This window comes from Bombus pyrosoma, linkage group LG8 (genome assembly GCF_014825855.1).
Source record: "Bombus pyrosoma isolate SC7728 linkage group LG8, ASM1482585v1, whole genome shotgun sequence".
Lineage (NCBI taxonomy): Eukaryota > Metazoa > Arthropoda > Insecta > Hymenoptera > Apidae > Bombus > Bombus pyrosoma.
This window is the reverse complement of record NC_057777.1, coordinates 9,728,538-9,749,128: the sequence shown is the minus strand read 5'-3', so window position 1 is coordinate 9,749,128 and position 20,591 is coordinate 9,728,538. Positions and strand designations below refer to the sequence as shown.

Genomic DNA, 20,591 nt, shown 5'->3' with positions numbered 1-20,591 from the left:
TCATTGAACGGTTCATATCATATAATTGAACGTACATGAACGAAAATGTTTCGCATGAAAGTTATAGACGATCAACTACAAAATGAAATGTCTTTCGTTACAATTGGTTCAGCTTGAAATTGAATTTAAAAGTAAAAATGTGCGAGTTCTTCAAACAAGAATGAAACATGCGAAACATAAAAGTAATATGGCAATTACATTCCACACGACGTTGATTTATATTGAATAAGATTTACTTATTCATATTAGATAACTCGTGTAATAAATTCTCCATTAATCCACTATTATAGAATTCTTGTGTTATCGTTCATAAAAATTATTGAGATGATACAGCCATAATAGCGTACTAAGACGCTCGTATACTTTTGCATTATAGCAAAGTGTCTGTAACTTATCTTTGCACTCTATTCAGTAATAATTTCACTTCATGCTCAGTGATAGTCAACTTTATTATTCTTGGAAGAAATAACATACTACATAGCTACAGTTTCTCCGACGATACCGAGATTAACTCATTTATTACAGCGATTTGTAACAAACTGTAATAAGGTTATAATGTACATGATACTTTAGTATGTATCATTGAATCTGCATGGTAAGTAAAAAGGAGGCGTTTCCTTAATCTCTGTTAAGTTTCAGATATGTATATGGGATGAGGCCACATAACTGGAATGGTTCAACCGTTGCTGATACTACTTGCTGTAATGTGTTACTTCCTTCCTTATCCTCTGTCGATGTATTAGTATCTTGCATAGTTCATTAGATCGACAATATTAAGCACATTATTCGTGTGATTTGTCACAACGATGATGAACAAAACGAATCAGCGTTTCAAAAAATTGTATTTTAATTGGCGTTGTCTTGAACGTAGAGCATATCAATCCGCATTACTTTCCTCAACACGCGAGACGAATAAACATCAGACATGATATTAATGAACACTTATTTTTGTAATAAAATTATAAGAATCATAAAAAATGCTAATATAGTGATCACGATCCGTTATATCCAAGGTCATCGTTGATACAATCGCACAAAATCATTCAAAATACCAATATTGTCTAAGAAAGATAATATACACGGACTCCTGAATGCGCGGTTTATTCCATTATTATTACTTCTTCCGTTTTAATTTCTCTAATTCACTCTGTTGCACTGAAGCTTCGCCAAAGATTTCTTGCACCTTGCGCTTAACGTTCTCCATCGCTCTTAATCTGTTGTTTTATTTGTAGTTTCGTTAAGTCTCTCCGTATTTCACGCATAGCACCTTTCATTTCTTTTTTATTGTTGTGCAACAATTTTTCTCTTTCAGCTTTTTCCCTGGACACAGTCTTATGTTTCTTACCATCATATCTGTATAGAATATACGAATCTGATATAAGAGTAGGTATAAAAAGATCGTTTGAAATATCTATTTCATTTTTAATATGACATCTAAATAGTATTTCAGACATAAATATTGCACGGGCGGTAGTTACAGGATGTCTGAAATCAGACGTTGGAAATATCAAAGAAACCAATTTGAAGAAAATAAGCTGAAAGGAAAAGATGTTTATTAGAAGATTATAATTAATACTGTTGAAAATATATTTTTAATATAATTATACGTTGAACATACTGTATCTAGGCCAGTGTAATTCTTCTTATTTTTCTCAGAGTCGTGGTGCTTTTCATTGATTATTTCTTGTATAAAAGATTTGCCATTCCGTGGATTCAGATGAGCAAGATCATATAAGGAAGAAGACAATCTGAAATAAATATGTGTAATATAATATAGATATAATACAAGTAAATAAATTTTATTAGAAAGTTATATATTACCTGTCAATAATTTGGAAACCTTTAACTGTACTTTCAACATCATTTCCTATAACATGATCATTTACATGTTGTAACAAAAACAAAAATAAATTTGATAACTTTTCTTTATTTATGTTATTCGGTGACCAATGATTACACTTAATTATACTATCTACAATATTTGACTGGTAATCAGCATCATAATCTTGCAAAAATTCTTGTAACTCCTCAAAAGTTTCTAGAACTTTATACGTGTAAGGTAATTCCTCCCTTGCACTCTCCATGACATTTTTCATTTTTAAAAAACCATCTTCAATTTCTTGTTTGCTACTCTCACCATCCAATTTCAAAACACTAGTTTTTGATTTTTCTTTTGAACCATTTATCATATTGCTTTTGTTTAATTCTTTTTCTTTCTGGCTGCAAAGTCCTGACTCCTTCCGATAAGTTATCTTCTTCAGAACAATCAGATCCTGAAATTTTACTGTTACGACTTTCAGCTAATTCCTTTTTGACAGAATTCTTTCTCTCTATCTTCCTTTCTTCCTTAATAAGGTCATTCATTGCAGTAGTATTTAATTGTTTATCTCCTTAGATATTTATAGTCTCTTCATTATTTTAACTTGCTTTTGCATCTTTAATTGAATTTTCTCTATCATCATCTGCTGGAACTTGGTCATTTATACATTCTAGCATCAACATTTATGTTTAATCTCATTACTTATATTATTTACAAGTCCTTTCATTCTTGCCAGCCGATCTGCTTCTAAAGCTTCCAATTTCTCCTTTTCTTCTTTTACAATCTCTTCTTTAGATCTTAATTTATCCGACGGTATACCTTTAGCCCCAAACCTCAACTTACGTACTGCAATATCGTAATCATCAGCCTTTGTCTCGGTAGTTCTTTCTTCAACATTCTTATTAGTAGCTGAAACAATTGGAAGGAGATCCCTCCACTCAGAATCAAGTTTCTCCGTTAAACTTATAGCTTCCTCACAAATTTTCTGCTTCTCAGCTTCGCATTTCTTTGATTCCACTATAAGTTGATCTATCAGGTCTTTCCTAGACTCTCCAGACTTTGATTTAGACAAAATACCACCACCAAAGTGAACTTCACTAACAAAGTTATTATCCAGTTTGCCGGCTCCACTTTCATCATCGCTATAGTCATCTTCGCTTCTCGGGTCATCAAATTTTTCAATTTCCTCTAATGTCTGACCTCTATGCGTTAATACTTCGTCGTCATTCAAATTATAAATATTCTTTTTTTATAAGCTCTCATACGTTCTATGGCAAATTTAGCCAAGGCTTTATCTTCTTTGTTCAGGCACGAATTTCTTTCACCTATGCGCCTATCTAAAAACAAATTATCCTTGTTTTTTAATTTGTACTCCTGAAGAAGCGTCTCTTTTCGCTTCTTAATTGCTTTTGCACAAGATACACCTGGGAGACTTTCATCCGTCTTGCTCTTTCTACCCAATACATTTTGTTTGTTTCTATTTACATGCACTTCAAACGGGTTCGAGGATTTCTTCTTTTGTTCATTACGTTTTCGTTGGGAAACTTCTGATAATAACATCTTCTTTGCTTTAACCATTTTTCTTTCCTGCCCTTAACATATGTATCTCCCAAATATTTTAATTTAATTTTGTATTATAATTATCGTTTCGTAATAACTTATTGTTCGACCGTTATCCCGGAGAAACGTGTTCGCTGTGTATCTCGCCAACGAGAGTCACAAGATGTTGTCTTGATACGATGATCGACGCCACGAATCAGCCGATAACCTATTTCAGTTAAAATAATAGGGATTGTTTCAATGATTTTCACAGTTTAAATATCACGATTTATTTCCAACAACTTTTAAATGTGCGTTTAAATTAAGCGTTTGTGAATGTTACGACCGAAGAGAAGTTATGTTCTTACCGTAAAGTTGATTGGAAGTGAGGATCGGTGATGATGATGTCAAGAAGGAAAACTAGCGATGGGTTCTGCCTGCCCCCTACCAACTGTCGCTCGCAGGTAGAAGCGGTCTTCGAGTATCGTACAACGGAATGCCCGCTTTTCCCGTGCTGAACAGTGATGAACAATAACCCCAAGAAGATTTTCGACCTGATGAATATATTCTATAAATTTGTGAAGGATCTCGACAATAAAGTGAAGAACGCTAAATCTTAGGACGGCCATAAACTTGATCCTCGTAAAGAGAATTTTAAACGCGGCAATTAACGATTCCTTGGGATTATTGTGAGTCCGTGCAAATATGTCGAAACAGCTGTTGAGCATCTTGACCGAAGGATGGATTAGAACATACGTTCGGGTCACAGGACGTAACACATATTATTGCGAAATATATATGGATCATAATTAACATCGTTTTTTAAATAAAGCGTATATTTTTTAATGTTATAAATCATATACTTCTAGAAATATAAAGTACAATATTGAATTCATAATCTATCTTATTGAAAAAAAGATGTATTACATTATCCAATGATCGTAAAGCTATAAAATCAGAATACGGTCTGTTTGTGATATTGCAAATTAAAATAAGGCGTCGTTATTCAATAACAATGTTGTCGAAGATTTTATTCAATAAGATTCTTTTCAGGACTAAACGTGTTACCGCTGCTCACGTGTATACGTATACTTCAATTTGGAACTATCAGGAATCAGAAATCAAGACATCATTCTCACGGAATTGTTAATATCTTTCGAGTCATAGAAATACGTACATAAAATTTCTTTGAATATTGCTAATTCCAGACTAGGTAGAAGTAAATAATCAGATTATTCTACATGTGAAAATAAATCGAAAATGTAGAATAAAATTTATTTACAAGACAGTTTATTTTCGAGAAAAATAAATTTGCAAATCTATCACACGTGTACACGAGGATAATTCTTAATTAAACGCGTTCGAATTCTATTTTCTTGAAAATTAAGCGGAAAAACTAATTGACAAATTTTATATCACACTTTTAATTCATTTTCGCATGCAGAATAACCTTCTTCTGACTGTCTATTCCACTCGGTAATTAGCCAAATTCAAGTACACTCGACAAATATTCGAACTCGTCTTTCTTGAAAACTAAGCCTCGCACATGAGAATTTTATTCTGTGTTTCCTGCTAGATTTTTCCATAAAGAATTGTCTCCGTATGATACAATTACAGTATTGTTTTTACAAACGAAATGGGTTGAAAGATTTACTTATTACGAAAATGTTTATTTACATTTATTACAGTTAATGAAATTATAAGAATCATAAAAAACGCTAATATAGTGATCACGATCCGTTATATCCGAGGTCATCGTTGATAAAATCGCACATAATCATTCAAAATACCAATATTGTCTAAGAAAGATAATATACACGGACTCCTGAATGCGCGGTTTATTCTATTACTATTACTTCTTCCGTTTTAATTTCTCTAATTCACTCTGTTGCACTGAAGCTTCGCCAAAGATTTCTTGCACCTTGCGCTTAACGTTCTCCATCGCTCTTAATCTGTTGTTTTATTTGTAGTTTCGTTAAGTCTCTCCGTATTTCACGCATAGCACCTTTCATTTCTTTTTTACTCTTGTGCAACAATTTTTCTCTTTCAGCTTTCTCCCTGGACACAATCTTATGTTTCTTAGTCTGTTGGAAATATCAAGTGATATTATATTTTTAACAGGATTGGCGTGGAAATCCTATTGTGCTCTGGTCACCAGCTGTGGAACCGGCAGTTCCTGGTGTCGAAAGGTTCCTGTCTGAACAGCCGTCCGACGCGATAAACCAAGGGAGTTACTATCAAGTTCCTTTAATGATGGGAGTTATGGAAGTCGAATTTAGCGGTATAGCTGCTTGTGAGTATTCGAATTGAGATATTTTGCATAAATATATTATAAAGATATGAAAATTGAGTATATCCAATTGTTTTACTGAATTGTGCAGTGTATGAAAATGCCACATTAGGAAGTAATTCTGTGTACCCTGAGTTGAACGATAATTGGAATACTCTCGCTCCGATCATATTTATGTACGATCGTAATACATCGCGATCGAATTACGTCAATAGGGAATTACGATAATTCTATTTCAACGATCAGCCACTTAGCTCGGCTAGCTACAGAAAGCTCGGTGACGTACGTATCAAATTCTCTTCGTGCTCTAATTGTAATTTGTTTTCCATTGAAATCATAAACAAAATATCAAATCTTTTTCAGACATATGATGATGCTATAACTAAATTTCCTATGTATCGAATAATCAAGTTATTCGCAACGTATTCGAAATTCCCGGTATACTTTTATAAATTTGCTTTCCAAGGACCATATTTTACGTGTTTACGTGTCCTTCAGGTGTATGTCATCATGACGATCTGCAGTATCTTTTCTTCATAAAGAGCCGCTTTCCGTACTTCAACAGCGACGCACCAGAGATTCCTATGGTGGAAATTTCTACCAGCATATGATCGAACTTTGTTATGAATGGCGAACCGATCCGCAAGCACGATGGTCAACTCAGGAATGTAGGATGGGGTAGATTGGTATCCGAGCATAGCAATTTTCTGGAGCTGAATCTTTATCCATCGATCAAAATTGAGTTCTTTCCTGAAAGAATGGGAGAATGGGAAAGATTGTTCCCTGCACACTAAGTCTCAAATGCGATGAAACATTAAACACATAAATAAGAACCTATTTCTGTGATTGCTAATTTTATATTAAGTATTTTCAATAGAATATTACGCAAGTGCAACATCAATGGTTATTATTTTTCTAAATCAAATTAGAATATGTAAATGAAATATGATAAACGTATTACTATTTCTCGATTATCACTTTGCGGGATAATTAAATACGAATATACATAAAATAGTCATACAAAAAGTTTAACGAATTAGAAGCCTTTTAATTACAGAAAATTTGCAGCTTTTAAAATAGATTACATACATTTTTTACATAGATTAATAAAATATGTTTATGTGAACTTTTATATCTTTGGATCTGATGGTTGAAGTTTCACCATGGTTTCGCTCAGTTCCCAAAACTTTTTACCTTGAGATGGATTCTTTATCCCTTGAGGAAGTTCGGTTTCCTAAAATTAATGATATGTAGCAGTAAACAATATTATCGTTATTTAAGAAATGCTATTTGTAAACAAAAAATTGTGGAAAGTTTTGCTTACACGACAATCCGAAAAATATTTGCCAGAAATTCCACTAACTTCGCTGGACACTGCAAGATGTATCGTTGTTTGCGCACCCTGTTCGGTTGTTTTGGAAAATGTGTTCAGCAAAAAATTTAATCCCCAAGAAACTGGAGGCGGAACACTTTTCCAGATTCCAGTGCTTATTAGACCAGGATGAAGACAATTGGCTGTCACGCCAGAACCTTCAAGACGTCGTGCTAATTCTAGTGTAAAAACGATGTTTGCATATTTGGAAACATAGTACAAATAGCCAGGCAAGGTCGTCGTTGGATTTACATTGTTTAAATTTAATCTCGCTAAGTAATACAGTCCCGATGCAACGACGATTATTCGACTTGGTTTCGATCGTTTTAGTAAGTCTGCAAAATAATTCTACAAGTAGTATCTTAGTATGAAGAAGGAAATCGTTAAAAAAGAATTTGTCGTACCGATCAAAAGATGTGTAAGTAAGAATGGACCATAGTGATTTGTTCCCATAGTCATTTCCAGACCGTCTTCCGTCACTTTTTTGTGGAATAAGTCTGCAGTTCCTGCGTTATGAATTAATACATCCAACCTAGACTCTTCACGGTTTATTTGCTGCGCAAATTCTCTTACCGAAGTCAGTGACGACAAGTTTAACTTTCGAGCAACGATGTTCTCGTTGCCTGATTCCTTTATTAATTCCTCTATGAAATAACAAATTTGAATTGTGAAATAAAAAAACATATGAAACAAGAAGGTTTGGTTCTTTAAATATATAGCGACTTCCAACATACATGTTCATATACATGCTGTATACGTGCTGAAAATTTCGATGCCTGTGGCTTATTTCTATATAAACTGATATCGATAAAATTTTCAGCGTATATATAACTGATACGAATGTTCAATATGTGTTATTTAAATTTTTATTACGAGCCCAGATAAAAAAGTTGAAAAATTCCTTTCTTTTTCTTCCTTTTTTTTTGCGAGCAATTACAATTTTTCAAAATCTTTTTTGTACGTCATTTGATAAACTAATCCTTTTAATTTCTCAAAAAACCCAGGTCGTTGATCCAATTTTAAAAAAGTTATTTAGTTTCAAAGGTTGTTGCAATAGCTGTGGAAGTCTGCTTATAATTATATTAACAACTTAAAATTATCTATCAGTATCATATTAATATATCGTTTCTCCTCTAAATAGTTTTTTACAGAATTTTTTAGTTAAGCGCTAGCCAAGTTACAATTAGCAATACAAATGATTTCAAAGATTTAATGTCTATTTATAGTATAGACATAATCGTCTTACTTAATTGGAATACATTTGTAATTGATTATATTACCTCATCTTTAACAAATCCTAAGGACCTTCTGTTTATTTAAAACGCAATAGAATTTGAACAATGATGGTGATTTAATTCTATTATAATAAAAGTAAGGTTTAAGATGAACCTTTTACTTTGTTCGCTGACTCCATATTTCGACAGGCCATGATCAATCTCGCTCCTCTTTTCGCGATATCTTTTGCAGTTTCTTTTCCAATGCCGGATGTGCATCCAGTGATTATCACAGTTTTTCCATCCATTCTGTTCTTACTCTTGCAGACTCCGAACGTGTACTGAATGAAAAAGTAGACCGCCGAAAAGAACAAAAATACAGCGAGCAATGCAGCTGCAGCCAGATAACACGTCGTGCACTGTAGCATTTTTGCTAACATGAGCTAAATGGATAGTATATAAATTGCCAGTATATTATGATAACTTTTATTGAAATGTAATAAAGAAAGAATATTGCGGAGTAAATTCACATAGACAATTTACATAGTTATAGAACGTGTGTTAATTCAATTAGGATCTGGAGGCTTTATACAATTTTCAGATCTCGATGGACTTAACAAATTATGAAAAACAAAATTTTCTTCCCATATACACATGTTTAGACTTGAAAACCGGAAATTTTACTCTTTTACGATATATGCAGCTAGTAAAAAGTTGACGACCATGAACGCGAACGATTAAAGACACTAACAGTATGACGTTTTACTTCAAAGAATAAGTTGTAAAGTAACGTGTAAAATAGCTACTCTTTTTAGAATGCAGTATCCTAATATTAGAATTTCGTTTCGTGAAACTTGTGCACCTGTGCATATCTTGTTACGGTAACGTATGTATATGCGATAAAACATTTTCTTCATACTTACATACTTTCCAATTATATGTAAACTATTCTGTACAAAATTATGAAATTTATATATAGTTTCATGAAAATTATTAAATGGAGTAATCAATTTTGCAATTTGTATTCATATACAGGCGTAGAAAGCTATTTTACTTGCAATAAATGAAACAATAGAATATATTAATGTGATTACAGTCGAATGAGAACGGTAGACGAATTTCAAAAGAACAGCGTGAAAAGTGTCAAGCAGTGAGCACAAAAAGCCGGCAGAAAAATTCTGTTAATTTAACGTTGAATTATACTCACACCAGTCGCTACCAAATTTTCATTCAGACTGGCTCAAGAGTCGCCGTTTCTGGTGAAGTGTTGCCTCTGTACTGACATTGCGATACGTGACCCTGCACCAAGCATTACCCCACTCTCTCTTCGTAGAGAACAGTGATGAGAGAGTGGCTTTTACAAACCTTAATGTCAAGTTTCTCGTAGCCTCGTTTTGAAAAGGAGCTCGTTACATTTTTCAATCCTAAGCGTCTTGAATATATATGTATACGCATTCACGTAGTTAGTCCATGTCAAGTGTGTTTCTCTTTACCTTTACAATGTCGAATGTAATCAAATAGCATGCGTTTTTGTTTTATCGCCTTTTCAGATCACTATGACGATTTTCAAAGATAAAAACTTCGCGTCGAGTGAAACATTATAGTACAAAGTGTTTTCTATTTTTATTTAAGTGCCACTTCCCTCCAATATCGATCGTTTCACACTGATGATCGTCTAAACGTTAGCATAGTGTGTCGTCTCATTAATATTCGTTATAACGTAAAAAACTCTTGCATGTATTTGAACATTTAAAATTCATATTTATGACGTAGTGAATATTAATTAGAGCGATTATACACAATTAGGAGTATACGAAACGAGTATTATTATACAAAGAAATTATCACTAAACGTTTCGTTGAAGTTATGTGAACGTAGAGGTACATAAAAATTTTATGATTGTAACTAATATATCTATATCATACGTGGAGAATTAATGTATATCATCTTTAAAAAAAAATAAAGCGACAAATATCCTAATTAGTTCTATGGTAATTGTATTTATTTAGTATCATTGGCACTGTTTCTCTATTTTTACTTTTTTCTGAACATTATGCGATCGAAGTTTGTGCATCGTTTATTTGGTTTTTTGCAAATTGCTTGGATTCCACAGTGTTGTCTATGATTTCCGACGTTAAGTTGGATATTCGCAGGTCTTTCAGCTTTATCGTGCTCTCAAGGTACGCAAGCTTGTGATTTAGGGTGCAGATAATATCGTCGATCTTCCGGATTTTTCGTCTTAATTGCGCGTATACGTGACGAGGAACAGCGTCTTCTTCGTTGATATTCTCCGATGTTCTTCGTGTTCTAGACGCCTCGGCATCTTCTTTCACTTTAACAGGTAGAAAAATATGTGGAAATTCTTTTGCAGAGGAATTCGTCTATATATTACCATCTTTTAATTTTGGTAGGTATACATACAACTTACACGAATTTTGATTCTCTAATTGAAACTTTATATTTTGAAAGTAATTCCAGGTGTATAACCAACTTATGAGCCATTCCAATATAAAGTAGAACATTTCTCTGGCGCGTGTAAATATTGATCTCTTACAATCAAGAGCCTTCAAAATTGGGTGACTAGTAGGACTTGACATTGATTTCTTTGATAACTTTGCCGTAACTTTTATATTATTGCCTAAAAAAAGTATCATACGCTTTGGAAACATTATGATTAAATTCCTATCAATATGTATCTAATGTTTGTATTACCTTCTTCGATAGAGTCATTTTGTGGTAGGTTCTGAAGATTCCTGGGCTCAATTCCATCTTTTATAATTTTCTTTCTTATTTCTAATAACATATTTTCAGCAGCTCCAGGATGACAGTTTGCTAACTGATTAATAACATTTTTAGTTAATTTCATATCAATTTTATTTAGTACTTTTCGATTTAACACTTTCCAATTTTCTATCTTCGTAGTTAAACTGTTGGCTGGTACGTAATTATGGAGGTCAACATAGCGAGGGTAATACATTTTAAGGATTTCCGCTATTATTACTAAGGAACAGGTTTCCTAATTATTTTAATTACAAGAAGCTAAATGAATATCGGAATAATTGTTTCGTGCTATAACTACCAGCATCCGAAAGGTCTCTAGATAAATTCTTTGTTGATTTTGAAAGTGGAATCTTAGAGATCCATGCGTACAATTCTTCTACTTGATTTTTGGTATCCTTCTTATTTTCTTCGGCCATTTCTGTATGTATGATAGATATTTGTGTTACTATATTCTGAAATTAATTTAATAAACGCAATGGAAGAGATACAAGGTTGTATCGAAAATATTTTTTCTACAATGTGCAAAATTTTGCACTATACATTGATATAGGTCGTAGAAGAATTTATCAGTACGATAAATCTTATTTTTTGATGGTATTCGTTCGAAATATTTAGTTAAAAATCGTCATAAAATTGACATCTTCCTTTTATTTGAAGTTGGATCCTACTATATAGAATCATTTTTTGATCATTCTTTTAATCAAACACATACTTCGCATCGATAAAAGGATTCTTCACGGATTGTCTCGAGGAAATGCAAGATTTCCAAGATTTTGATACATAATGGCAGAATTTAATAGATAGTAAGTAGATAATAGCAGATAGATGTAAAAAAAAGGTACAGAAATTTTGATTTAAAAGTATAACCACAAATTTATATAGCAACACAAAATATCCCTAGTATAAAAATCCCAGTTGTTCTTCGTTCTTGCATGTTGCCAAACCTTACATCGAAAGTTTCACTGTATTTAGTAACCTGTATTGTTGCAAAGTAATTGTCATGGCTTCGGAACGATATAGCTTCTCGTTAACAACTTTCAGGTAAATGTTGTTATTTCTTATAAGAATTCTTTGACTTCAACGAATAAATTCAACTTCATAATTAATATCATCCACTTCCTATGGTTTAATAAATTAGTAAAAGTACTCATTAACCTAACCTACAAATGAAATACATTTATCAGTTTACAGGATTTATTATTGAATATATATTAACAAGAAAGCAAATTTTTTCATATACTTTTATTTATCTAAGGCTAGTTATAAAAATTAATATTACTCGATCTATTCTCTTATTGAAAACAAATTGATTTCAATGGAGTATATAATGACTCGTCAAATATCTATATAGAATAAGTTTCAAAATGTAAATATCTCACAATATACTTTGTTACACAGCCCGTCTGGAAAATTGGTGCAGATAGAATATGCTTTAGCTGCAGTTGCTGCTGGAGCGGCTAGTGTTGGTATCAGAGCATCAAATGGAGTTGTTCTTGCTACAGAAAACAAACACAAATCAATATTGTACGATGAACACAGCGTGCAGAAGGTAGAAATGATTACGAAACATATTGGTATGGTCTACAGTGGGATGGGTCCAGATTACAGATTATTAGTAAAACAAGCACGTAAAATTGCACAGCAGTATCAGCTCATTTATCAAGAACCGATACCTACTGCGCAATTGGTGCAAAGAGTTGCCACGCTCATGCAAGAATACACACAGTCTGGGTAAATATCATTTACATAATTTTTTAATTTATTGAACATTCAATACAACTAATATATTGCAAAACTATAGAGGAGTCAGACCCTTTGGAGTCTCTTTGCTAATTTGTGGCTGGGATAACGGGAAGCCATGTTTATACCAATGCGATCCTTCTGGTGCATTCTTTGCGTGGAAGGCTACAGCAATGGGCAAAAACTTTGTAAATGGAAAAGTATTCCTCGAGAAGAGATATAGCAGAAGTTTGGAACTGGATGATGCTGTTCATACTGCGATTTTAACTTTGAAGGAAGGATTCGAAGGGCAGATGACTGCTGATAATATAGAAGTTGGTATTTGTGATGCAAATGGTTTCAGAAGATTGGAACCTTCCAATGTCAAGGATTACCTTGCCAATATTCCTTAACTAATTCCTTATATTACGTTATTACAGTAATCTTCACACGATCTAAGGCGAATAAACTAGATTCTTATAATGAAATGTTTTATTGAAAATAAAGTTATTAATCCTTTATTTGTGACGTGTATGTGGAAAAGTTCTTTTTTTATTTCCGAAAGGTCGATATATTTTTGCTTTATTGGGTATTCATTAGAAGAAGATTATTAAAATAATTTTAAAGGTATAAAATTTGTGGCCAATTAAGATAATATGTTGCACAGAACTCGTTCGTTAGATTCGATTTTTGAATTATATGAGGAAAATATAATATTTCTCTGATAGAGCGCGCCACGAGCATCCATGTTGGTTGGGCGCGATCGTGCGCGAATGTGAACGAGTTTTCGTAGTCGGTGCGCGGCCGGCCGGTTGGTTTGTTTCGTGTGTTGTTGCGTAGTGCTGTCAGTTTTCGGTGGTATTTAGTGTTGTCAAAAAATCGAGCAGAACACGTGACGGCCTCATCGGGCTATTTATCAACGGATGTGCCTAGGTAAGCTCGCATTTCATTGCAATTAAAGTGCGTTTCGTGATGCTCATCTTGCCACTCGCAGACTTGCTTCATTGCGATTACAGGAGTATTGTATGTACTTGTTTTCGATATCGAATATATATTCCGATCAGAGCTTTACTTTTACACTTGTTAATCTTCGCATTCGATAAAAGATCGTATCTATCGAAAATGCAAAATTATTAGTAACTATCGATAACGGTCGTTTATCGAATCGCGTGTTCGTCGCGTTGCCGGTTGTTTGTTTATGTCAGCCATTAGTCACGATCGGTCGTGAAAATATTATTTATTATTTACTTATGCGTACTCGTTCTTTGTAAAGGTCGCAATAATATGTTGAAATTATTTACGTGTAATGTTCTCGTCAGATCTAACACCTAATTTCTTAGAGGCGAGCAGTATACATAATACGTACGAGCCTCTTAGAAACCGAACTGTTAAACTCCACTCTTTGTAAGTTTCTCCATTTCATTACTTGAATACGTGATTAGTATTGAATTTTTTAAGGAAACAAATTATCTATTTCCATGACTTTATTTACCACAAGAAAATGATATATATTCCAAATACTTGAAAAATTCGAAATTCGTTTCTTTACTTTTCAATTTGTGGAGTTAATCAATATCGCTTCTTTATTCTTCTTTAAATTTATATTACTAAGATGACGAATTGTATTAATAGATTTCTTTTTATCGTATTTCATTTATCTTTAATTACGCAAACCTAGAAAGAAGCATAAAAAAATGTAAAAACTCATTAGGTCAGTGAACATTGGAATGAACTATCATGGATTCTCGATATTTATGTCTATTTTTATTTTAACAGAATATTACGCCAGTTTATGAGTTCGCAAATTCGCGTTTTCCAGAGGACAGACCGCGGACCTATAATAATTTGAAATCACGAATCCCGGCTAATCCCCGATCATCCCTCGGTTTCTACCTATCCTTGTCTCGCTCCTATACCCTCTCTTTTTTTTACTAACTCACTTTTCCAAGCGTCGTCTGTATTCGAAACGAACAATACCAGACTTTAATATGACGCATCCGCAGACGCGTTTCCACGAGTAACGCCGGCTTTCATTTACTGCTGCTCGAACAGTGTTTCCACGTTGGTACTTGAAGATTTCCGCGGACAATCATGCCCGTCCAAAGTAAGAGAGGGAATTGCGAGGGTGAAAGAGATGGCTAAAGAGAGACACACAGTCTCGCGAAGACGAAGGCTTGGCTGTGCTGGTTGCATGGTTTGCAATTTTAATGTCGGCATTACAAGAGGCCAGTCAGTTCTTCCCTTCCAGCTGGCGAAAACGCTGAATTTACATTTCCGCTTTTGCGGAGAATCGCAAGCGTGCCGATGTCGCTTATTAAAAATTCTAAAAAGCCATCGAGTTCTCCCTCTTTCCATTCTGTATTCTTCGGCTTTTGTCTCGGTCTATTGGTCTCTTGATGTCGCCACTTCTTTCCTTTCTGTCTTCTGCCTCTTCGATCTGAGTGTCTTCGAGATCCGACACCTTCAGATCGACCGTCGCTTCCACCATCTTCGTTTAACACAGTCGCTGATTGTTGCTCGCCATACGGGGGAATAAGACTGTAATGACGCAAATAAAAATTGTCAGAATTTTAATTCAATCATGTATTTTTTAGAAATATTTTTTAAAATCATCATTTATTTAGTTTCATGCTGCAAGATACAGGATGCCAGAAATATTGGAGAGGGAAGTAGAGATAGAAAAAAAGTCGTTTAGTAGAATGAATCTTTTTTTATTCTACAGTTTCTTTCCTTTTTATTCTAGACGTTTGTTCCACGACCTTCTTTTATTCTAATAAAAATTGGCTGAGAATGAAATTCCTTCTAAGTAACATATATATATAGAAGTTGTGTTTAATGCTTTTCGGACTTTTGCTCCCGAAAGTTGGGGACATCTGTCGCGACAGTTTGAACCGTACTAGGGTCTAATTACGGGCATTTTTTTTATCCTTTTACTCCCTCTCTTTCATTCCTTCTTTATCAGAGGTCAGCCAGTTGGACTTTACGCGCGAGACAAACAATATGAGAGTGAAATTACACGCTGGTTAATTGCGCGTTAGGTATGCAAGACGCGATTCGCTTGCACGAAAAACGTAACGAGCGTTGACACTTTTGCGGACGGTAGCATAATACCGATTCGATCGTGTCCGCATTTGTTCTTTTGTAACATTCCGCATAATCGACATACCGATTAGTTCATTGGATAATTTTGAAAGTTGGATTCTGACGAACGTAACGTAGTTTGAGTATATTTATTAACTATATTTTTGCAAAACGTCGTTTTTCAGCGCTTCACCCTGCGTTTGTAAAAAATGTATATTCTGAATTTATAATCTGAAATATTACGTTCTGAAACTTGAAAATTCTCGATACGAAATTGTTAGAATTAATCTCCGTTTAAATATCACATTTTATCAAATTTATAAAATACCAAATTTATCAAACATTAAGTACTTGAATCCAGCTCGTTGAAATACGAATAAAATAATAATTATATGTTGCTTTCACGCGCTAAAAGTTTCGTTTATTATTTTACTATGTAATATCAGTTGATTAATGTTTAATTAAAACCACGAGAAACGTTCATTTTTCTCGCCACGTACATTAACGAGTCACGAGTCAGTGAAGCGAAAGGATTTTCGTCGACGAGTAAATGAACTTTGCCATCGTCCCCTTTTTCCACGGACGTTAGTAGGTATCCAAAGCTATAAGACCACGTACTTATATATCTCTATACTTAGAGCTATGCTATATGTATAATGTACACCGATCTATTGGAACAAGTTCTTAAACTATGTCAGTGGTGTTCGTGTCCGAGAAGCTACGGTTTAAATAATCGCGCGGTTAGTTCGATAACGATCATTCCAACTCCTCTCGTTACGGTTATAGCTGGCGATATTAGGTATTCGCTGTTTATTTGACACGTTGTCTGCATTGCAGTGACTACCGATATCGAATAAACGTACAAATAGGAGGCTGTTATCCACACGTGTTCGACACTCGGACTCTCGTAACGTTGTCCAAGACGCAAAGTGGAATATTAGGCCACATAAATAGAGAATTCGTCATCGATGATTGACTGAAGTGGTTGTTGAAAATCAATCACCAATTACTATATAATCCTATGATACGAACAGCTTCGAATCTCTTTTACCAATTAAACACTCGAAATTTTTTCAAGCGAATGTACTATGGAAGAATAGCAACAAAGTTCTCGATTCATCGACTCAATCTTGTCCCCTCCTGTCTTTGCGTTCTTAATCATTTATTCCTGCAAAAAAGTTGCAGTGTCACGGAGAGCCATCTGTCGCATCCTGTAGGTTTTTTCTAGCGAGAAAGGTAGGTAGGAAGGAAGGAAGGAAGGAAGGACGGAAGGAAAGAGGAAGAACGCGAGACAAGCAATTTAGTCAGACATTTTCGCCGGCATCTCGCTTCTTCTCGGATGTGTCTACTTTCCACGTTTCGAAGCTTCACCGACGCTGAAGATAGATGGCGAATACACACAGAGAAAATGATAAAAGATTCCTACGATACTTCTTCAAGGTTAGACAGCATTTTCCCTTAAGAATCGCAGGTCTGATTTAACGCATTTTTTACGCGTTCTTTCGTTGCCTGATTCTTAATGGACTAATCTAGTCATCGACAAAATTGCTCGCAGAATATCTATTCTCTATTTAATTGAAACCTAGTTCAATGTGGTCGACAGGAAACCAAAACTACGGTGCACAGAAACCAAAATGGCCCGACATGTAACAAACAGGGCACGATTCTTGGAACGTTTCATTGGATCGCCGGTAAACCGATGGTCCATATATTTTCGACGTAGCTCGTGCGAGTAAAATATAATAGGCAGAACGTGTCCTTCTTCGTTGCAAGCGCAGCTAGCCGAGATGTCTTTGTCTCTGTTTGACGAGAAACGGCATTCGGCCGAGCGATCAAAGCTTCCAGGAGCTGACAAGCCCCGGATGACGTCGATCGCTTCGGTTTCCCGTCGTCGCAAGCTCCGATGAACAGCTTTTTTCATCCCGGCCTGCACAAGCCGCCCTGCAGAAGCTCGTTTTCCCTTTTCACTGTGTGGGAGACCGTGCCCTCCCTCTCAGTCCACGGATAAAATTAGATCGTTGCCCGATCTATCTTCTCGCGCCATTTTTCTAGCTCTAGCGGTTTTGCTCGCACACGTTCACCTTGCTTGCTAGCTCTGTTCCCTTCTAGTTTGTCCGCCGTAGGAACACCGAGTTCGTGCAGACCAATGATTGGACTTGTTATCGATAAAAAAAAAGTTCTCCTGATGAACTTTTGTTCATCGTCTGGTGGACAGGTACCATAGAAACAGGTACACTAGCGTCCATAAGTATTTGCACATTTCCAAATTATTGCGAACGTGTGAAATACACTTGGAATGAATCTAAGAGACGTAGAAAAGAAAAGTACGACGAAATGTTAATACTGTTTGAAAATATTTCGAGTAAGCGGCACGATAGATTCATAGAAGTTGGCCGCAAGTGTTGCAATACTTTGGTGTATCACTGTGTGGGCATGAGTGGTTGCGTATACGAAATCGAACTAATTTTCGCTGTATGAGCGCGATGCAGATCACTCGCGTTACCAGGGAATTCGTTTTAACGTTCCAGGTGTCTTCGTCTTTGTCCTGGGAAACATAACTTCGTCCAAGAATACAATGAGCGGCGAACATCGTGGAATGTAATTAAGCCGGAGTTACTGACGGAACACGGCTGATGTCAAATTATGGGGTTGCCTTACCCTCTCCTTCCCTCTCGCCCTAGTTCGTCATACTGATTTATTTCCTGCCAACCAATAGCTTCTGACGTTTTGCGGCGCGCGTTCCATCCTTTTGTGTCCAATATCTTGGGAATTCTGTGTATCTGAAACTTTCCGCGATGACGGTGAAAATATTTTTCTAATTTTCATATTTTTCCACGGATAAGTGCTACGAGTTATTTAAATTATCGAACAGAGTTACACGGAAATGAGCACGCAGGTTTTAGATAGAGCGAAGAATGAAATTTCTTCGCTCACATTTAGACGAGTTTGCTAGTGCAACGTAGTCACTAATACTGAAACCATACGGTAACCGACGTGCAATCAATACTATCGTCGCTCGAACGTTATTTCATACCACCTCAATAATCACCAGCACGCGCCAAGCTATTTTCGAGAATGTGCCGTTTTAATTGAGAAACAGGAATTTCGGAAGCTCTGTGGAATTCCATTGATTTCCCAGATTGCGAATAATGGAAAAGAAACGAGTAACAACGATCTTAAAGAATCTTTTCAAATTTACCAAGTTAATCATTGCATTTCAACCTACGAGTCTTCGTTGCTTCTCTTTTACTTAAAAAATGCATTAGCCATTCGCCATCGAGGAAAGGAACTTTTCTTAATTACGGAGAAAAATTGCTCGGTATTTTGAGACTCGCGTTCCTCGGATCGTAATTATTCCGTAACTCCATTGTCGCGCTTGAATCACGTCTACTGGTTTATTTTTGTCTTGACTTTGCTCCATTATTCAACAATATTTCCATAACTATCGCTCTCGCGCGCAGCAATTTCGAATTTTCTACGAATTCCCTTGCTATAGCTATATTTTTCAAAAGAGTAGGGCAGTTTCAATCACATTCGTAAGAGTCGTGGTCGATTATTCGACTCGCGTTGGATGTAAATGACGAGAAAAAGTCGTGCTTTTAACTGCACGCCGTCCGCCCCTGAATTATAGCAGTTTCGCTGGAAAGTTCTCAAACAACACATCGTTCGCTCGAGTATGTGTTCCCGGCGCTCATATACGAACGAATGGGTAGGAACAGCTCTGGATTTCGACAGGGGAGAACGATTCAACCAACACGGGAGAGGACTATTGCCAAAGTTTTGAGATATAGGAATACTTGTTTTTGCAAAAGCTCGCCAGATCCCCGTTTAAAGCGCCTAAGGCCTACGATTTCTCCGGGAAATCGCCAACAACGAATCGGTAATTCGTTCGTGAACCTGTAAACATCGGACATTTTCCAACTTCGACGCTTAGATTATGAAAATATGATTCTCGAGCGTGTTTAGCCGAAACTAAGATGTTGTCTGCTGTTTCATTTGCTAAAACGCAATTTACTGCTACAAACTGGTATAACCTGCATTTGATTTCGGCCGAACGAAAACTAGACGCAAGTGTTACGAGGTTTCTCGAATCGCTCGTTTGACTTCTTGTTTTTCAGAGAATAACGCAACAGACAAACAATGGCCCCTGCAATTATTTTGTTAATAAACGCGTGTACAAAACGCCGACGGTTATTTTCATGCTTCTACATATTGCCTAAAGTTTCGAAAGGATAAGGCTTGTTCTGAAATAAGAATGTATGCGCGGTATCCGCGTTATTTGTAACGCAAAATGCAGCAACACTCGGAAAGTTGGGAACAACGTGGAAACTGAGTTACGACACTTGGCGCGTTCATCGAAAAAGTTACGGCGGTTGATAAATTTATTAAAAGGTAGCGCAGCGAGACGGTTGCTCGTGGTTATTACTTTCCCATGTAAATATTGTCGCGGGCGTAATTTGTTAAAAAAGGATCCGGCGGAAAGCTGCTTGCGGCTTTTAATTGTGGCTCGTAAACAGAATGCACATTTTCCTGCGAGAAAAGTTTACTCTAGCCCGGCTTTTAACGGGCGTATTGCATGATGTGTACAGCTTTACAGGATAGAAAAGATATTTCGCAAGGCAATTTGAGCTTTCAGCAAATCGCTGTAACTTTTTTCGTTACGTTTCGAATTAGAGGCGAACAAATTTCGTATTCCCATACAAGCAAAATTATCTTTTAATGCGTGTATTCTACGAGGTATGGGGTTTCCAAAGACGGAGAAGATTCTTTATACGC

General features: G+C 35.5%; 5 protein-coding genes and 1 pseudogene across 12 annotated transcripts in view; 3 read left to right on the top strand and 3 right to left on the bottom strand.

Annotated features, from left to right (window-relative positions):
* Positions 1-430: 430 nt before the first annotated feature.
* LOC122570020 lies at positions 431-3,861 on the bottom strand (annotated as a pseudogene).
* LOC122570033 lies at positions 3,582-6,539 on the top strand. Of its 5 annotated transcripts, XR_006317646.1 has the most exons (5): positions 3,582-3,822; positions 5,480-5,651; positions 5,740-5,930; positions 6,012-6,086; positions 6,147-6,539. XR_006317646.1 is itself a non-coding variant. In XM_043731846.1 (3 exons), the coding sequence occupies exons 1-3, from the start codon at positions 3,757-3,759 to the stop codon at positions 5,874-5,876; spliced, it is 375 nt and encodes a 124-aa protein (XP_043587781.1). In that variant the 5' UTR covers positions 3,582-3,756; the 3' UTR covers positions 5,877-6,539. The 5 variants fall into 5 exon arrangements, 1 of the variants encoding a protein (XP_043587781.1); XR_006317645.1 differs by having other exon boundaries at positions 6,012-6,539; XR_006317647.1 differs by lacking the exon at positions 3,582-3,822 and adding an exon at positions 4,040-4,126 and having other exon boundaries at positions 6,012-6,539.
* A 136-nt stretch (positions 6,540-6,675) lies between these two features.
* On the bottom strand, positions 6,676-9,862 carry LOC122570026 (retinol dehydrogenase 14). Of its 4 annotated transcripts, none has more exons than XM_043731829.1 (5): positions 9,600-9,862; positions 8,410-8,677; positions 7,425-7,664; positions 6,973-7,355; positions 6,676-6,882 (listed from the first exon to the last, which is right to left on the bottom strand). In XM_043731829.1, exons 1-5 carry the CDS (start codon positions 9,687-9,689, stop codon positions 6,778-6,780), a joined length of 1,086 nt encoding a protein of 361 aa, XP_043587764.1. In that variant the 5' UTR covers positions 9,690-9,862; the 3' UTR covers positions 6,676-6,777. The 4 variants fall into 4 exon arrangements, with proteins under 4 accessions (XP_043587764.1, XP_043587768.1, XP_043587765.1 ...); XM_043731833.1 differs by lacking the exon at positions 9,600-9,862 and adding an exon at positions 9,442-9,585 and having other exon boundaries at positions 8,410-8,575; XM_043731830.1 differs by lacking the exon at positions 9,600-9,862 and adding an exon at positions 9,444-9,579.
* Positions 9,863-10,021: 159 nt separating this feature from the next.
* Positions 10,022-11,811, bottom strand: LOC122570034. The gene is made up of 4 exons (XM_043731847.1): positions 11,314-11,811; positions 10,947-11,234; positions 10,663-10,872; positions 10,022-10,566 (listed from the first exon to the last, which is right to left on the bottom strand). The coding sequence occupies exons 1-4, from the start codon at positions 11,429-11,431 to the stop codon at positions 10,286-10,288; spliced, it is 897 nt and encodes a 298-aa protein (XP_043587782.1). The 5' UTR covers positions 11,432-11,811; the 3' UTR covers positions 10,022-10,285.
* A 123-nt stretch (positions 11,812-11,934) lies between these two features.
* Positions 11,935-13,255, top strand: LOC122570029 (proteasome subunit alpha type-2). The gene is made up of 3 exons (XM_043731840.1): positions 11,935-12,056; positions 12,414-12,746; positions 12,817-13,255. Exons 1-3 carry the CDS (start codon positions 12,016-12,018, stop codon positions 13,145-13,147), a joined length of 705 nt encoding a protein of 234 aa, XP_043587775.1. The 5' UTR covers positions 11,935-12,015; the 3' UTR covers positions 13,148-13,255.
* Positions 13,256-13,392: 137 nt separating this feature from the next.
* LOC122570025 (RNA-binding protein Musashi homolog 2-like) overlaps positions 13,393-20,591 on the top strand; it is a 123,747-nt gene continuing 116,548 nt past the window's right edge. The window contains 1 exon segment of the mRNA XM_043731828.1: positions 13,393-13,667. The gene's annotated coding sequence lies outside the window, so the exon portion shown is untranslated.

What these genes read in the sequence shown, in the direction of transcription:
- LOC122570029 (XM_043731840.1), top strand. Translation starts at nt 12,016, where the DNA reads ATGGCTTCGGAACGATATAGCTTCTCGTTAACAACTTTCAG. An exon ending in TTCTCGTTAACAACTTTCAG is followed by an intron (nt 12,057 to 12,413) that starts GTAAATGTTGTT and finishes TTTGTTACACAG; the next exon opens with CCCGTCTGGAAAATTGGTGC. An exon ending in CAAGAATACACACAGTCTGG is followed by an intron (nt 12,747 to 12,816) that starts GTAAATATCATT and finishes GCAAAACTATAG; the next exon opens with AGGAGTCAGACCCTTTGGAG.
- LOC122570034 (XM_043731847.1), bottom strand. Translation starts at nt 11,431, where the DNA reads ATGGCCGAAGAAAATAAGAAGGATACCAAAAATCAAGTAGAAGAATTG. An exon ending in TAGAGACCTTTCGGATGCTG is followed by an intron (nt 11,235 to 11,313) that starts GTAGTTATAGCA and finishes CCTGTTCCTTAG; the next exon opens with TAATAATAGCGGAAATCCTT. An exon ending in ATTAGAGAATCAAAATTCGT is followed by an intron (nt 10,567 to 10,662) that starts GTAAGTTGTATG and finishes TACCTGTTAAAG; the next exon opens with TGAAAGAAGATGCCGAGGCG.
- LOC122570033 (XM_043731846.1), top strand. Translation starts at nt 3,757, where the DNA reads ATGATGATGTCAAGAAGGAAAACTAGCGATGGGTTCTGCCTGCCCCCT. An exon ending in CTACCAACTGTCGCTCGCAG is followed by an intron (nt 3,823 to 5,479) that starts GTAGAAGCGGTC and finishes TATTTTTAACAG; the next exon opens with GATTGGCGTGGAAATCCTAT. An exon ending in ATTTAGCGGTATAGCTGCTT is followed by an intron (nt 5,652 to 5,739) that starts GTGAGTATTCGA and finishes TGAATTGTGCAG; the next exon opens with TGTATGAAAATGCCACATTA.
- LOC122570026 (XM_043731829.1), bottom strand. Translation starts at nt 9,689, where the DNA reads ATGCGTATACATATATATTCAAGACGCTTAGGATTGAAAAATGTAACG. An exon ending in ACGAGAAACTTGACATTAAG is followed by an intron (nt 8,678 to 9,599) that starts GTTTGTAAAAGC and finishes CTATCCATTTAG; the next exon opens with CTCATGTTAGCAAAAATGCT. An exon ending in ACTTACACATCTTTTGATCG is followed by an intron (nt 7,356 to 7,424) that starts GTACGACAAATT and finishes ATTATTTTGCAG; the next exon opens with ACTTACTAAAACGATCGAAA.